The 18,972-nt window shown below is 37.4% G+C and overlaps 1 protein-coding gene across 6 annotated transcripts in view; it reads right to left on the reverse strand.

Moving 5' to 3' along the window:
• LOC150106916 (oxidation resistance protein 1A-like) overlaps positions 1–18,972 on the reverse strand; it is a 324,024-nt gene that overhangs the window by 17,458 nt on the left and 287,594 nt on the right. For all 6 annotated transcript variants that reach the window (XM_090393372.1, XM_090393376.1, XM_090393375.1 and 3 more), the window contains one exon: positions 9,039–9,134. In XM_090393372.1, coding sequence (XP_090249498.1) covers positions 9,039–9,134 — 96 coding nt within the window. The remainder of the gene's footprint in view (positions 1–9,038; positions 9,135–18,972) is intronic.

The raw sequence follows: 18,972 nt of genomic DNA on the forward strand, positions 1-18,972 counted from the left end.
TGCAGTACAGTTCCCATCAATTTTAATCTTTTCAGCTTAAAGTGCACAATTTTAGACTGTCACGTTGAACTACTAACACAGCAGGATCTCTACATTTTTATTATCTAGTACCTTCCACAATTTGGTATCAACTGGATATTCCCCTTCTTATCATTCCTGATATCATTAACATACAAATGACAGCAGCTCAAATGCAAATTCCTGTGGCACACCACTTGCAATGTATCTTCTGATTCTGCTCTATATACTATATACTCTGATGTTTCCATTTAAACTCTTATCCATGCCATTAGTTTCATATTCATCCATATAATTTAATTTATGTAATGGATTTCTATTAAATGCATTTTTTGTCAAGCAACATCATGGTGCAGCCATTTGCTAACTCAACTGTCACTGTTAAGGAAAATGAATAAATTAAGTTTGTAAATAACTTTTTATGGGTGGGAGCAACATAAGTTGATGTTGCCTTTCCTTAAAACTGTGCTTCCTCCATAAAGTGTCATATTCTGGTCATATCTGATCAAGTAACCTGGGTGGTCAATTACGAGAAATGAATATACTGCAACTTATCCAGATTTTGCAAACACATTTACCTACTGCCACATGGCAAGTTGATATTTAAGTTCCAGTAAATAAGTTTGAATAGAGGCTAGAAAGTAACATATCAGAGAAAGGATTTAGATTACAGAGGGGAAAGTTGTTTATGAATATCTTCCATTTATGCTGATGTAGTAACCCTTCAGGATTTGAACAGGTTGGAATGGTAAGACAAATGAGTGGGATGCAGTTTATGCATGTTCTATAGTGAAACCATACTGGAGGACAGAGAGGTCAAGAGAGAGTAAGATAATGGAGAATATATAGCTGAAATTAATGGGACACATAACAGTAATGAAGATAATCCAGAGGTCAATAAACAAAAATGACAGGACTGTGGAATGTCAGCTATAAGATAGATTGAGAGTATGCAATCTGAAGAATTTGATGGTCTGAGCATATGTTGGAAAAACTGTTGTAAGAGCTATTTATATAGATAGCAGAATGATTTTACAAAGCATACAAGGAATAGAAGGATCAAGAAGCTACCCAGGAAGTTCTGTAAATGGTAAGATGGTTTTTCATTGAAGCAGTGAAGGTATAGAATGCATTGCTTGTGAGAATGGTAAGTGTGGACACTGAATAAATTTAAAGGATGTATTAGGGATTGTTGTTACTAAAGCAAAATTTCCTGCAATAAAAGTGATAAATCTCAAATATGGAGATCTCAAACAAAAACCTGTTTCCACCATTTTATATGTTCAGTCTCAAAGAATAAGATTTTAACTACACATACACAGCTACTACTAAACTTTTTGTTCTGTTATGAACTATCATCGTCGAATTCCTGACATGTACCATCAAGAGGTATGCAGGATATGATAGTACTACAGGAAAAACTTATACCATTACTAACTTTCTCTCTACAATTCTCCTCCAAAATCAATGTGTTATCTGTCAAGACTCCAACATTATCAAATCTTATATTTGTGTCTTATAAGGCACTTTTTACTGTATCAATCCACTTATATTTTAGTCTTTCTCTGGGTCTTTTTCCTGCCAATCTGGCAGAGAACACTTGTTTTGCTAATCTTTCTTCTCCCATTCTGTTTAAGTGACCATACCACATGAGATTAGCTTTGCTAACACATTTCTAGATGCCAGCAATATCAAGTTCTTTCCTAGTATACTCAATTTTTAACCTTTTCTGACCTGAATTTATTTTTCCAAGTGAAAAAAAAAAATTCTATTTATTTTGTCTTTAGGTCTAAAAAAAGCAAGAGTATCAAGTATTTTGATGAAAAATACATTTCAGGATAGGAATTCTGACCGACTGATTCCATATGGAATCATTATATTCTGGTAGGAAATATTCAACTTCTGAGCTTATACGCTATAATCCAATATATGCATATTATTCTACTAAGTCATAAAAACCGATATTGGTAAGATTTATACGTATAATAAAGAAATGGAACTACGACGTATGATACCAATTGGAATCATTCGCTACATAATATCGGCTACGAAAGCCAAGACAGTTAGTGATTCCAATGGGAATCACTAGGACAGAAAGGGTTAATATGATATTGCCATTGATGTCATCTCTTCTTGCCTCTAATCTTCTTCAGGACTCTCATATCTGTGGTCTAGTCTTTGGTCAAGTGTTTTATTTCAAACGGAGCTGAGATCCATTAGTTAAAATTGGTTTGAACACCGTCTTGTTTATAGCTAATTTAGCGTTTTGGCTAATTTTTATTCCATATAAATTTATTCAGTTCACTTCCTACCATACCAGCTTTGCTAATTCTGTTGTCTATTTCCATATTTAATTGACCATCTTCACTAAAATTCATGCTTAAGTAGCTGAAATGTTTTATAGGCTCTCCATTCACAATGCAGTTGATATTTTCATTGTCTTTACCTTGTTATTGCTGACTTTCATACCAAACCAAAATTGTTATTGCTGACCTTCATATTACAACAGTTATTCAATTTAGTCAGGGAATCTTGCAGACTTGTACTGGATTTATTTAAAAGTAATATCACCCACATAAAGTAAAGAGCTGAAATTAACATCTCCAATTTTGAAATCAGCTTTAATACCTTTTCATAATGTACAATCATGCCTGACACCAGATTTAACAGTAACCATCTTCCTGTACTTCCTTCAATTCTAATTGCTTGCTTACAACTCAAATAAAAACCAAGTATTGCTTGATATAATGCCTCATTGATACCATACAAATGTAGCATCTTGAATAGCTATTCTCTTGATAGCTTGTTATATGCCTTTTAAAGATCTACAAAATACAGATGTTATATTCCCATGATTTCTCAACTATTTGTCATAAAGTGAAAATCTGATCCTGACAGCCTCTATTTGGCCTGAATCCAGCTTGTTCTTCACCAAGTTCCCTTCCACAGTCCTTCGACCATTTCTGTTAAGATTTATGCAGTATACCTGCATAAATCTTACCAGGAACACTCAGTAGAGAAATACCTCCAAATTCTCACATTGTTTTATTTCCCTTTTTATATATGGGTACTATGAGAGCTCTACTCCAGTCATCTAGAATTCGTCCCTCTGTCCAGGCTTCTGAACTATGCAGTGCACCCACTGCAAGACTTATACCTCCATACTTGAGCATTTCTGGTCGAATATCATCTAATCCAGCTGCCTTTCCATATTCCAGGCTTTTTGATAGCTTTTTCTATGCAAGTATGGATACGTATTATTCCTGATTGCATGCCTGTTGAGTTTTTTAAACCACTATGCTATCATCACTGCTTGTTTTCATTTAACAGTTTTTCAAAGTAATTACTCTGTACATCAAGGATATCTTTTTCTAAAGTTTTCATGTTACCTTTCTCATCATCATCATGCTATCTCTAATTCCTTTTATAGCACTCTTTCCTCCATTTCTGAGCTTTTTCAACAACATCCAGAATATCTTGCCACCTTCTTGATATTTATTTTCTATGTTCTTACCAAAGTCTTCCCATAACTTTTGGCTTTCTCTTAATCTTTTTTTTACAGTGTTTAGCTTTCTTATATTTGTCTCTGTATTCTATAAGAGCACAAGCTGACTTATTTGCCAGGAACTTTCAATATGCTTTCATCTTTTCCTTTGCTGCCTCTTTAACTTTCTGTGTCCACCATGGAATTCGGATTTTTCTATCATTGTAGACAACTTCACCACATGCCTCTGGCTGAATCAATGTTTTCTTCATAATTTGCCACTGAATCATCAAGGTTTGGTTCCTGTTCTCAAATGCTTTCGTTTTTTCTTGAATAATGTTTGTGTATTTTATCTACAGTTCACATCTGAGAGCTGCTCAACTTTGAGTTGCATTAAAACTTTCTTATATGTTCTTTTCAATATGAAATTCAATTTTATCTTGCTCAAGACTAAATGGTGATCACTTCCAATTTCAAATCTTCTGTACACTCTAAGTGTCCTATCAGTGAGAAAATATCACTATCAACAATGATGTAGTCAATGAGACTTTTCTTATTCCTTGCCTCATCTTTCCATGTGAATTTATGCACATTTTTATGTTTGGAACATTGTATTAGTGATAACCAGTACATGTCCTGAGTAGAAATCCAACAAGTATTTGCCATTATTATTAGCTTTGCTCTTTTCTCCAAATTTTCCCAAAATGTTTTCTGTTTGCCAATCATTTCCTACTCTGCTATTTAGATCCCCAACAATGACCAACTTTTCCTTTTTCATTGTCAGTTGCTTTCTCTAAAGCAACCAAAAAATTCCTCCACTTCTACCTTAGTAGAACCTTCTGTGAACCATAGGCACAAATAAGTCTGATTGTCTATTTCTCCATTCTGATATTCATTCCCATCACTCTATTTGATATTGCCTGCCATTAAAGAAGATTAGCCTTCTATTTAGTTGAATACTGCGGCTACTCCTTTTCCTTGATTGTCATTACCTGAACATAACATTTTGTAATAAATTTAGTTTAATCCTTTATCCAAGTGTGAGCAAACTTTGTTTGCTCACACTTGGATAAAGTTGCACCACCTTACCCCAGTCCTGAAGATACTTCCAGGCACAAACTTTGTTTGCTCACACTTGGAGAAAGGATTAAACTAAATTTATTATAGTCTAACCAAGTGAAAAATAAACTTTCAATAACATTTTGTATTTATTACTCAGAAAGATCATTTTTTTTTTGTTTTCAGTCACCCCTATTATGGCGATAAATACGAACAATAAATACAAAATGTTATATTCAGGCAATAACGACAGGGAAAAGTAGTAGGTATAGTATTTAACTGTTATGAACTATTCCTATTGTAATGTGTATTGCAGATATGCAATAAAATATTTGCATTTTTGTAAAACTACTTTTGGTGAGCAAAATACTTGGCATACTTTCCCACGTTCATTATTATCATCGTCAACAGACCTTCATGGAGTCAAGAGACTCATTGTGGGAGGGCTCACTCTCACATGCACAGCTCATCATACCATGACTTAAATGCATTCGCTATCCTTGCACTCATCATACTCAGGCAATGTATTCCAATCACCCACCACTCACTGTGCAAAAATCTACTCCTTAATCCCCTTTGCTTACACTCACCTTATACACCTTCCAGGGATGGCCTCATTCTCCCCATCTCCAGATATTCTATGAAAAATCTCATCCATTCTAATCTGGTAATTACTCCTTACCAATTTATACGTCTCAATCATGTCGCCCCACTTCCTTCTATCCACTAGGCTCTGTAATTTGCATTCTCTCAATATGTGCTCATAATTCCACATCTCAGAGACCAACTTAGTCAATCATATCTAGACCCTCTCCAATATCTCATCCATTTGAAAACCTGGTGATCAAATGTGTGCACAATAATCTAAGTCTTAATAATCTAATCTTGGCCTGATCAAAGTCTTATACAATGGAATCAAAACATCTTTACTTCTACATGTCAGTGTTCTCTCCATCATTCTCATAATCCACTATGTCGTCCTCACAATTTCAGCAAAATTAAGTCTATCCACTAAAACCCTCAAATCCTTCATATCCTCCACCTCCTTCAAAATATCCCACCAATCCTATCCCATCTTTGCTTCCCAAATTTTAAAACCTTACACTTGTAACATTAAACTGACATCCCCTACATGCTCACTTATTTAGGTTCTCTTGCAAAGTCACATCTGCTCTACTTCTCATAACTCTCCCCAACTTTGCATCATCTGCAAAGAACTGTATATCACCATTTAAGCTCTGTCCAATGTCATTTATATATATAAAAATTAAGTAAATTGCCCCCAAACAGACCCATAAGGAATGCCACTAGCAACTTTTCTCATCTGGGATATCACTCCCCATACACAACCTCTTGATACCTATAAGACAGCCAATCTCCAACCCAACACACTAATCTACTATTCAACCCCCCCATCTGTTCCAATTTAATTACTAGTGTCATGTGATAATTTACTGAAAGGCTTTGCAAAATCCAAATATTACTTTATATGCATCCCCTTTACAATTTTTTCATCGCCTTGTTATATTAATTAAGCAGATTGCTAAAACATGACCTTCGTTTAGCAAATCCATGCTATCCATTGAAGAGAATTCTACTGCTGTCCACTCAATTCTGAATCTTTGTCCTCACTAACTTCAACACCTTGACCACCACTCCAGACAAGCAGATTGGCCTATAATTTGAAAACTTAGTCTATCACCTCCTTTATGAAGCAGAACAATTTTGCCACCTTCTCATTCCTTCGGGACCTGGGGGCTAATTTAAAATTTGTGTTAAAAAACATACATTAAAGCTGTTAAATCCCTGGAACATTCCCTCAAGACACGCAGTGATATACCATGAAGTCGTATATACCATCAAGTAAGATTTAACAATCAAGTTTACTCAATTCCTCATATACCTCCTGCTTAATCATTATCATTGGTTCCTCTCTCCTTTCCACTGCTCTCAAGCTCTGTATTATGTTACAATCACAAGGATGGAATACTTTAATGAACTGCTCATTTAACACCTCTACAATTTCCTCCTCAGTGTTTCATTCTCCAATCATTACTGACTAAAATCATCCTCCCATAATCATTCTTCTACTGGCCACATATTGAAAAAACTGCCTAGGATTTCTTTTCAACTGCTCATACCACACTTTTGCTACTCTTACTAAGTGAATCACCTTCCTTGCACTTTACACTCCTCATGTAACTGATTATCTCCACTCATCTTGTGCCACTTCCACAATGCTTTTTTTTTTGTTGTTTTCCCAGATTGCATGCATCACCAATATACACCTACCTTATTTAATCTCCTGACCTTCAGAATACACTGTGTCAATGCCTCTGCCATATAACTCCTAAATAGAGACCAAGCTGCATTGATATCTTTCCCATGTAATTCCTCATTCTGTGATATCATTGCAAGCTGTCTCCTGAGTTTGCCATAATCACCTGCCTTACAGTTCCACACAACTTTCTCGCAAACTTCCTGATATGTCTGGTGACCACCCAAGTGATCACTTCATGGTCACTTTCACCAACTGGAGGAGTGTTGTGACATTTCATTTACAACATCTTCTGATGAGATAATCAAATCCAAGACCCTCGATCTATGTCTGGCCTCTTTTACATGCTTCTTAAGGTAGTTATCCCTCAAGAAATCCATTCTCTTTGGTTCCTGATGTTGTCTCTTCATTTCAGTCAATATTATCATAATTTAAATTGCCCATCATGATCATCCTTTTCTTATTAGCCAGACCAATTTGTCTAAACATTTCTTTCTCACTACCTTCCACATTATCAGGTCTATAGCAACATCCAACTAAACATTTCATGCTGTCCACCTCCACTTCACATCATACTGCTTCAAAACCACTGTCAGTATTTGCTACTGGCATCTCCACCCTGGATAGGCACAACTTCTCTGCCATCACCAATAACACTCCTCCTTCCTTTTTTTCTTTCTTTGTGAAAGAAAAACATATCCCTCTATCTCTATTCCTGTCAGAATGCCATCCTCATTCAACCATGTCTCACTTATAGCAACAATTTTTGAGTGAATGAACTTATGAACACTACAATCTTATTCCCTTTGTTTCAAATATTCCTAGCATTTGTAAACATACATGCTAGCTCATTTTTGTTTCTATAACAGGTCCCATTAACCCCACTTCTTGGACATGACTCCTTTACACTCTCCCTATCCATTCTTGTCTATCATCACTGATACTACACCCCTCCCCAGAACTAAATATCACCCCCCCCACATCCTTAACTGTCTTAATCCTTTCTTGTGCACTTGCACATCTACTCTTGAAACCATCATCCTTAGTTTTCATGCAGTGTCCCACTGTCCACTCTGATCTTCATTTCTCTTGAGCCACTCACCTCTCCATTCACAAACCTGCCTACCTTACTCCCCTGCTCTTCCACAACACCTCTTGCTTCCTCGGGTTTTACATTCACCTCAGTCATTCTCTCTTGCAGCAACAGTTTCTCCAAATGATTTTCACCAAATCCATCCAAATGTAGCCCATCTCTTATACAGCTCTATCTGTCCCTCAAACTTATTCCACACATTCACAAGTGAACTCCTTTCTCCTCACACAACTCTGCTGACATACCATTCAAAATCTTTGCTCACCTTCTCAACTCATTATCATCATACTTGGGCAACATGCTGATTACCTTACGTACCACACTTATCTTTCACTCTCCTTAACCCTCTCATGCATGAATTTCTGACATGGTGATTAAAAAAATAATTCAAGTATTTTTAGGATGTAAGGAAACACTAAATTTTATTTCAATTTTTTTCATACATTCAATCCAATTTTCAATCCTGTCCACTGTAGTGGACTACATGCATTTAGGAGTGCACTGCATGCATCAGAGGTTAAAAAACATGTCTCGTACAGCTGTGAAGTAAACCAATAGTAGCCATCCACCATAGTGGACATGTGCATGAGAGGATTAAGGGACTCACATGACATCCCTCCTTACATTCTTGTTACCAGTCAGATCATGAATTGCCAACTACCACTACTAACTCATTTGCTCACATACTCCTCTTATCTAATGCTTCAACTACCCTACTCATTCTACCTCCCAGAAAATAAACCTTGTGCACCTTTTCATTCACCACTCCTCTAATCAAATCTCCATACATTGCCACTCTCAAATCATTCGTCCCATTCTTCCTCACATTCCCATGCAAATCCATAATTCTCCTCAGTTCATTCCTCATATGTTTAATTGCTTGCCTCATTTTGGCCAACTCTGCTTTCATTTCATTAGTTTTTCAGTGCCATTTATGCAAATCGCATTTTCACTACCTTGCATGTACATTAAGTGAACTACATAAATTATCTTTCCTGTGTATCTTACCTTTCATAACTTACTACAAACAAATTGAATTTTGCAATTTGCATTGTATTATTGAATTAAAATGACAAATTTATTCAAACTAAATATCAAAAACTTACCTTAAATTCTGGATGAAATGTAAAAAGAAAGGATTCTCCAGTACCGTAAAAGTGGTCACTTATCTTTAATGAAGATGATGTTAAAGCTCCAAACACCTAAGAAAGTGATGAGTCAAAATCAAACTGAGCATATCTCATTAACATATTAAAAACTACTTTTATAGTTTTAATTATAAGTGATAGGACATCACACTAAATTAAGAACACTTTAAATTATTTTAAGAAAAATTTTTCAATTTTATCATAGCCATTATAAATCACTGAGTAAAATGCAATGAAATCCATTAAGTTAATTACCAATATATTGTGTTTAGTAATAACAAATGGTTGTATTCAAAGTTGACAAAAAAGTAAATGAGAATTGTTTCAAGCCAATTCTTGATACCAAGGGACAAACAATTACCTTTTGACCCAAGGGTGGCATCGGTGCATATATCCGTTCTGACATACCCTGCCAGAGAACAACTAACTTAAGAATCACCCAACTTCGACCTTATTTGGCTGAATATATGCCTCCCCCACTCAAATTCATCTGCTGTCTCTATCGCTCTCCTAATACCACCAATCACTCTGAGCTCTTTCATTTCCTCTCCTTAAAAGAGGATTTTCTCCAGTCCCACTCTACTAACAGTGAAATCATCCTCCTGGGTGATTTCAACGTCCATAACACTAGTTGGCATTCCTCTTCCAGTTACACAGATCCTGCAGGCAGAGATGCTGAAACATTTGCAGTCACTAATGACCTCACACAAATTGTACAAAAACCAACCAGAATACCAGATAATCCAAACCGCTCCCCAAATACCCTAGATCTCTTCCTTATTAATGACCCCTCCAAATATGCAGTGAATGTAATGAGTCCCCTAGATAATTCTGACCACAACTTAGTGCTCATCTCCTCTCCCATACAACAACGCTTACACAGTCACTCCCACACAAGAGTAGTTTGGCATTATAACAGTGCCAAATCAGATAGTCTCCGAGACTATTGTTTCTGGTCTTCTAGTCCAAACATATGCACTGAACACATCAAAGTGATCCTCACTGGCATGAAAACATATTCCCCACACCACTCAGACCTGCCATCCCCTAACTAAACCCTGATTCTCCAAAAAATGTGCCAAGGCTGTACAAGCGAAAAATCAGGCATACCACAACTGGCTCAAATTAAGAACCCCATCCTCATTCAATGCCTATACCGAAGCCCAAAATAAATGCAAGTATCAATACTTCCAAAACAGAATTTGAATGGGGAAAAAACAGGAAGCTTGCAGCCTGTCCAAACGGCAGCCGTGCCTTTTGGTCTCTTGTCAAGGCAATTAGCTGTAACTTTTGCCCAACACTATTCCCACCTCTATCATACCCAGATGGCTCAATTGCAACATCACCCATAGAAAAAGCTAACCTCCTGGCATCACACTTTTCCTCCAATGCAAACATAACTGACAATGGCAAATGCCCTCCAGTCATTTCAACTGCCCAACATACAATGCCACCTGTATCCTTTTGCCAAAAAAGACATCACAAACCTGTTGTCTAAATTAGACACAAAAAAGTCTCCTCGCCCTGATGGTATTCCACCAATTATCCTGAAGGTCTATGCAGCAGAACTGGCTCCTATACTATGTCACCTGTACACACTCACTTACTCCACTGGTGTGTGTATGTGTGTGTGTGTGTGTGTGTGTGTGTGTGTGTGTGTGTGTATATATATATATATATATATATATATATATATATATATATATCCCAAAACCTGGAAACTGGCCTATATTCAACCCATTCCTAAAAAGGGTGACAAATCACAGCCATATAACTACTGCCCTATCTCACTCACTTCAGTCCTATCTAAAGTAATGGAGAAAATCATCAACTCTCAACTCCTAATTTACCTTGAAGGTACCCGGCTATTAAGCGACCACCAGTATGGATTCCGTCAAAGCCGTTCAACAGGAGATCTACTCTCATACATCACCCATCATTGGACAAATGCCATGAAGAAATTCGATGAATCCCAAGTAGTTACACTTGATATCTCCAAAGCCTTTGACCGAGTCTGGCACAAAGGCTTACTAAGCAAACTCCCATCATTCAGACTGCCTCAGGACTTCTGCAGATGGATTGCCAGCTTCCTGTCTGGATGCACACTATGTGTGATGGTAGACACACACTATGTATGATGGTAGACTGCTCCCTATCCTCTCACCATCCAACTAATGCAGGGGTCCCACAAGCTTCAGTTCTCTCACCGACCCTCTTTCTTCTATATATCAATGACCTACTTCAGTTGACCTCTAACCCAATACACAGTTTTGCAGATGACAGTACATTACATTCCTCCCTTTCATTTGACAAACCCTACTCTACACAACTCACTTCAACCACCACTGCCCTTAAATCCGACCTCCAAGCCATCCACCAATGGGGTTCAGATAACCTTGTCAACTTCAATGCTAGTAAAACCCAGTTCTGTCTTATTTCTCACAAAAAAGAACCATTTTCCCCCAGCATTGTTTTTGATAACACTCAAATTCTCAAATAAAATTAAATTTCTCTTCTTGGAATTACCTTGACATCAAGCCTCTTCTGGCATAAGTACATCATGACCATGACATTGCATCCTCAGCTTTCAAAAAACTAGGTTCTCTCTTTTGCTCAAGATGCTACTTCACCTCTAAACAGCTGTTAACACTAAACAAGTCACAAATCCGTCAAACACTCGAATACTGCTCTCGCATCTGGAGTGGGGCTCCTAAAAGCTCCCTCAAAATGCTTGACTGACTACAGAGGAGAGCAATTAGACTAATAAATGACCCATCTCTCACCAGCTCGCTCCTCTCACTTTCACATAGACGCTTGGTCTCTGCAATCTGTATATTCTCTAAATATTTTCATGGGAAATGTTCATCCGAAACAGCATCAATAATCCCCCCCCACCCTGTACTACGCCCACTGGAACACGTACAGCTGCTGCCCACATTCCTTTCACAGTACACCTCAAAACCCACAGAACAAGTTTCTTTTCCTCCTCATTCATCCCTGCTACTGCAGTACTGTGGAACAGTCTTCCCCCTGACGTATTTCCCAAGGAATACAACATACAGGCATTCAAATCAAATGTAAACAAGTTTCTCCTTCACAACCCACCACCCATATACAGTACTAACATACTATAGGTTAACCAGCCAACCTCCTGTATATGGACCCAACATTAAAAAAAAAAAATTACATGAACATCTCTGAAGATTCATCACAGTATACATTTTGCTAGCTGTTAGTGAATTAATTTTCCTTAAATTCATTCGCTAACAAAGCAGTCATTGCCACCTCTGGCAACCTATACCACTCATTCACCACTAAGCAAAACAAATGGCTCCAAGAAGTTGGTAGTGCACACATGTGGCCACACCCTGGTAAACTCCCTTGGCTGGCAGACTAAACTAAGTGAGGGTATCAGCAATATAGAATGTTGTAAATAGGGAATGTCAACCTTTATGTGCATGAAGTCTGGAATGGCCAAGATGGCAGAAGAATCAACACTGACTGATCAATGGCATCAAGGGCATGACACCAAGATGTGCAGCACATCAAGGGCACACTCCTGACATCTAAGGGACTTGTGGCCAGCCGCCGTGGAAGAGATTGGAGCATCACAACGTATTTATCCATTGTCAACCATGTCACAACATGAAGTTAGAGATGTGGTTGAGACCCCTGCAACCATCAGCTCTTATAGCTACAGGGAAGAAGAGCTTGAAACTGGGAATTGTAAGACAAGAACTACTAAGATAGTGTATGAAGATAATATCCCAAACCTTCCGGGGAGGATATTCTCAGATGTCCCTTGTCTGAAAACCAGGAGCAATCTCTTGAAAATAGTAAGATGGAATGTCAGAACACTCTACGAGGCAGGCAAATTAGATAATCTACTCCAGGAATTAGAAGTGGTGAAGACCGGTATTGCAGGTATCAGTGAAGTGAGGTGGACAGATACAAGCATAATAATAAGAAAAAAAATCACACTATAATCTACTCTGGCAGTGACTTGCACTACTCCATTAAGGTGCTTGTCCTAAGTAATAGAATTGCAAAATCTCTACAGGGATATTGGCCCATAAATGACAGAATCATAACAGCCAAAATAACTGCACAACTATTCAACCTGTATATTATCCAAGCATATGCACCAACCCAAGACCACCCAGATGAAGAGTTGGAACAATTTTATGAAGACATCCAAACTGCAATCTCCAGTGCTAAGTCAGATGATGTTATTATAATGATGGGCGACCTAAATGCAAACATGGGCTCAGAAAAAAAAAATCTCATTTTGTATGGGAAACCAAGGATTTGGAATCAGAAATGAAAGAGGTGAAAGATTAATTCAAATTCTGTGAAACCAATGTAATTGCCAACACTGTTTTAAACATCCTCCCAGAAGACCATATACCTGGAAAAGCCCTAGGGACATCTATAGAAACCAAACCGACTATATAATAATAAGCAAAAGATTCCGAAATGCAATAACACAAACATATCCTGGAGCAGACATAGGATCGGACCACAACCCAGTGATTGCAAAAATCAAAATAAAACTTAAGACACAAAGCCAAACCATTCATAAGAGAAACTTATAATTCAGACTTACTTAACAACCAAGAAGTTAAAGACTGCTTTATAAAAGAATTCACAAAATCCCTTAACAAGTCTGCCACCAGAACTCGCACAGAAAATAGAACACCAATTGATGAAATTAACATGAACTGGCAAACATTCAAGAATACATCAATGAAGCAGCCAAAAATACACTCCCACAATTAAAAAGGAATAAGCCCTGGATGAATTTAAAAAATACTAACGTTGACGGAACAAAGAAAAAATCTAAAGAACAAACCTGAATATAAAAGCATGAATAAAGAAATAAAAGAATGCAGGAAAGTCAAAGAGGAATGGATTAAGAACAAATGTATAGATACAGAAAAACCTTGATAGAAAACACAGAAGCAGAGAAATGTATGAAAAGATCCAAGAAATGACAAGCAGGACAAATACAGCAAATCATGCAAGTGTCATTAGAAACTCAAGAGACCATATTCTAATGTATAAAAAAGAAATTGTGGAAAGATGGATTGAATACACAAGAAAATTATACAAACAACAAAGAAATGATATTCCTGAATAGACTGATTTAGAAGGGCCATCCATTTTACTCTGTGAAGTTGAAAATGCCGCCAGAAAACTAAAACCATAAAGCTGCAGGAATAGATAACATCTTGGCAGAATGGTTGAGGGCTCTCATTGAAGGAGGACTGAAATTTCTAACAAAATTATGCAAAAATATGAGACTGGATTTCTACCCAAAGATATTAATCACTCAATTTTCTTTCCAATCCCCCCCCCCCAAAAGCTACAAGATGTGAAGAGTTCAGGACAATCAGCCTCATCAGAAATAAAAGAAAAATAAACAGAAATAAATGATACACAAAGTGGCTTCAAGGAAGATGTAGGTACAAGAGAAGATATTTTCAAAGTCAGAACCATCATAGAAAGATATATAGAAAAATAAAAAAAGATGTGTACCTCTGCTTCATAGATTACAAACAGGCATTTGACAATGTCCAACATGAACAATTAATTGAAATCCTTTCAAAAATAGGCATGGATGGAAAAGACAGACTATTAACGAATTTTTACTGGGAACAGACTACATCTTTGAGAATAGATGACCTATGTCCTCTAAGAGTGGAGGCTTTGAAAGGAAGTGAGACAAGTGATTTTGAGTGTATGGTGTGAGGTAGAGGTATGCAAGACAGGATATTTAGTGGGTGTTGCTACAAACCCAGGAGCACAGAGGATGGGGACCAGGAGATGTTTAGACAGCTAAGTTTGGCAAGTGCAAGAAGAATGATTGTTATGGGAGATTTTAACTACAGTAGTATAAATTGGAGAGAGGAAGATGCATATAACAATAGGGGAACGGAATTTCTAGAATTCTTGACAGACAAACGTCTTAGGCAACATGTAACAGAGGGAACAAGAGGTTCAAGAGTTTTGGACTTGGTTATAGTATCAGAAGAGTTGACAATAACTGAGTTGACATCTCTCCCACCAGTTGGAGAGAGTGACCATATGGTTTTGACTTGGAAAATGAATAGACATGCAGGAGTATCGAAGAGACGGGAACTTATGTGGAATTATAATGCAGGTGATTATAATAGTCTTAGACATCAACTTGGGGAAGTTTCATGGAGGAATTGGAAGGCCAGGATATCATTAGTGCATGGGAAATTGCAAAAGAATATTTGTTAGCAGCAATGGTAAGTTGTATACCACGAGTGAAGAAGAGGACACAATTTGGAGTAAAGTGGATGACAAAGAATATTAAACAGGAACTGCATGAGAAAAAGAGGCTATGGAAGAGATATAAGGAGACAGGTGAAGAGAAGATGCATGAAGAATATAAGACACAGGCCAGAAGAGTGACTAGTGTGGTAAGGAAAGCAAAACTGGAATATGAGAGGAGAATGGCCCTAAGATCCAAAGAAAATCCTAGGGAAATTTTTAGCTACGAGGCCAGTAGGAAAAGAAATGACTGTGGAAGAATGATATTGTGAGATAAATATGGGAATAGAGTGACTGATGCAGAGGACATAATAAAGTGTTCATTGAACAATTCCACTGAGTATTTCATCCTGAAGGAGTCAGTTTTGCTAGAGGGATAGGGCTGGTTCGAGGTTTAGAGGTACAGGAGGGGAGTGTGTTTCAGATACCGAGTACTGTGGATGTCAGTAAAGCTTTGGGACTGGATGGTATTTCACCACGAGTTTTGAGAGAATGTGCTAGGGAACTGACAGTGCCTTTAACCTGGCTTTTCAATGAAAGTCTGGCTTTGGCAAAGGTGCCCAGGGAATGGAAGGAAGGTAAGATAGTGCCATTATATAAGGGCAGTAGCAGACTGAACGTGTCTAATTATAGACCAGTTTGTGTGTCATCAGTAGTTGTTAAGATCTTGGAGAAAGTAGTGAGGGGACCGTATACAGCATTGGGCAGATGAGGGTAATGTTATCTGTGAGAGTCAACATGGATTTGTGAAAGGGCGCTCATCTTTTAGCAATATGCCAGCCTTTTATAAAGTTAAAAGAACATTAGATGAGGGAAAAGCATATACTGCAATTTTCTTAGGCTTAGCGAAGGCATTTGAAAGGGTGCCACATGATAAGCTGATATTTAAGTTGCAGCACATGGGTCTGAATGTCAGATTGGTCAACTGGATTCAGGACTGGCTGTCTGATAGGTATCAGAGAGTTGTATATGGTGGAGCAGTTTCAAGGAGGCAGAAGGTTACACGTTGGGTCCCACAGGGCTCAGTACTAGGACCTATATTGTTTAACCTTTATATCAATGACATTGCCAGTGGATTGCAAGGAGATATACAGTTGTTTGCAGATGATGCGAAGCTGAGAAGGATTATTAGTAATAGTGCAGATGTGGTAGCCCTGCAAGAGGATTTGAATAAGCTATATAGATGGGAAAATGAATGGGGGTCTCAGTTTAATGCAGCAAAATGTAAGGTCTGGAGGTTTGGGAAACATCGATGAGATGCTGCATACTCTATGGGAGGAGTTATACTGGAGGAAGTTGGGGAGACGAGATCTGCGGTTGATGATTGATAGAAACCTGAAATTTAGGGGACATATTGCAAAGGTGGTGATGGTAACATGGAGGATTGCTGCAATAATGAGAAGGACACTGACCTACAGAGATAAAACAGTTATCATTCCGCTGTATAAGACTGATCAGATCACTCTTGGACTATTGTTCTCAGATTTGGTCCCCAGGATTTGAAGGGGATAAATTAACTGTGGAAAGGGTACAAAGGCAAATAACAAAGATGGTTTCAGGACTGTACAATGATAGTTATGAGGATCGGCTGAGGGAATGTGGACTGCAGAGTTTGGTGGATAGAAGGAGAGGTGATATGATTGAGACTTTTAAACTGAGAGGTGGTTACAGGGTTGACACTGGGGAGTCCTTTTGCTTGGTTGAACAGCAGGAAGGAGTGATGACAAGAGGCCATCTCTGGAAGTTACGAAAGGAAACTGTGAGCAAGAGGGCAAGGAGTAGTTTCTTTGCATGGAAGGTGGTTGAATCATGGAATGCATTGCCTGATGCAGTGGTGAGAGTGAGAACAGTCAATGAGTTCAAGGAGTGGTATGATAGACTGTGTTTCTTAGGGGGGGAAACCTCTCCTCGATGAGTATTATGATTCCATGGAGGCCTGAATAATAATAATAATAAATAGAGACCTCAGAAGAATTCCCAGTTCAATTTCTCTAATTCTCTTTAACCTGTACACAGACGAAATGTTTAATAAAATTAGTAACCTCAAAGGAATCACTGTAGGGAGCAGAAATATTAATAACCTAAGATATGCAGATGACACAGTTCTTCTAGCTGATACCAAGCACAACCTCAAAACTCTTATAGATGAAACCTTCAAGTACAGCGAACAGTATGGCCTCAGTTTCAACTTTAAAAAGACAAAAATCATGATAATTTCAAGAAAAAAAGGAAATACCAAAAATATGCATCAATATAAAAGGAAATAAATAAGAACAGGTGCAAACATATATATACCTCGGACACTTGATCACAGAGAATGGCAGGACAGAAGATGAAATTAGAAAAAGGATTGACATTACAAGGTCAACTTTCAACAGTATAAAAAATCTACTGACATCTAGAGAATTATCTGAAAACAAGACTAAGAATCTTCAAATGCTACATATGGTCTACATTATTATATGTAGTAGAGACACGGACACCCTCCAATCGAGGTGCGAAAAAACTGGAGGCCTTTGAAATGTGGATGCTGCAAAGAATTATGAGGATATCATGGAAAGAGAAAAAGACGAATGAAGAGGTACTAGAGATGGTAGGTGTAAACAGGAGCCTGATGAAGAAATTAAAAAGAGAAAAGTCAGCTATTTTGGACATATTCTGAGATAACTGCCTACAAAGGACACTTCTCAAAGGAACTGTTGAGGGAAAGAGAAAGAGGAAGACAGACTGGAGTGGGTGAAAAATATAGAAGACTACCATGTGAAGACACATGGTAGTCTTCTATTAGTAGTAGACATTATATTAGTAGACACATGGTAGGCTTGATTATGCAACTAGATTACTGAAAATCTGATCAGTTGGTTTTCTTGGCAAAATGAAAATCTTAGAAAAGATACAGAGGTAGGTAGCTGAAGTAGGCTTGGGGATGTGGACTGAACGACTAAATAGTGATAAATATAGCAATACGACAAAATATTGAGATATCAAGAGGAGCTTATCAGATAGATAATGGAGAGATTTCTCCAAGGGTGAAATGGAATAACAAAAGATGGCTAACTAATTCCACTCATTGATCACTATGGTTTTTTTTTTGCATAGTGATTATATATATATATATATATATAGTGAAATGTGAAATGTACAATTTAGTATGGCATATTTTTCAAATTTGGGTTCATATTACATCTAGTATATATAAGAAACTTTTATAATGGCATTTTGACTGAAAGTGAGTTAGCTGCTTACATAGATGTAGTGGTGTAGCTACTACACCACTACATCTATGTAAGCAGTAGGGGGCAGTCCGCCCTGGGCGGCACTTTGAACCTTTTTGAACTTTTACAGTTAATTCTAAAATACAGTCTCGAGAACTCAGTTTCAAATATTGTAATACTGCTGCAAATTTTCTCCAATTGCTGTAAGTGTTGCTAGTTGTTAGAGGAGTTTTTCTAAATAAAGTTTGATCAAGAATTACCTACATTACTATGAAATACTTCGCCAATGTCATCGATTTTGCTAACAGAAAAGCAAGAAATATAACATTTTAGAATGTTGAAATTAAAGTTTTACTTCAAAAATAAATATAGAATTT

This window comes from Typopeltis vanoorti, chromosome 5 (assembly GCF_054136105.1).
Source record: "Typopeltis vanoorti isolate ZY-2024b chromosome 5, IOZ_Tvanoo_1.0, whole genome shotgun sequence".
In the NCBI taxonomy this organism is placed as follows: Eukaryota; Metazoa; Arthropoda; class Arachnida; order Uropygi; family Thelyphonidae; genus Typopeltis; species Typopeltis vanoorti.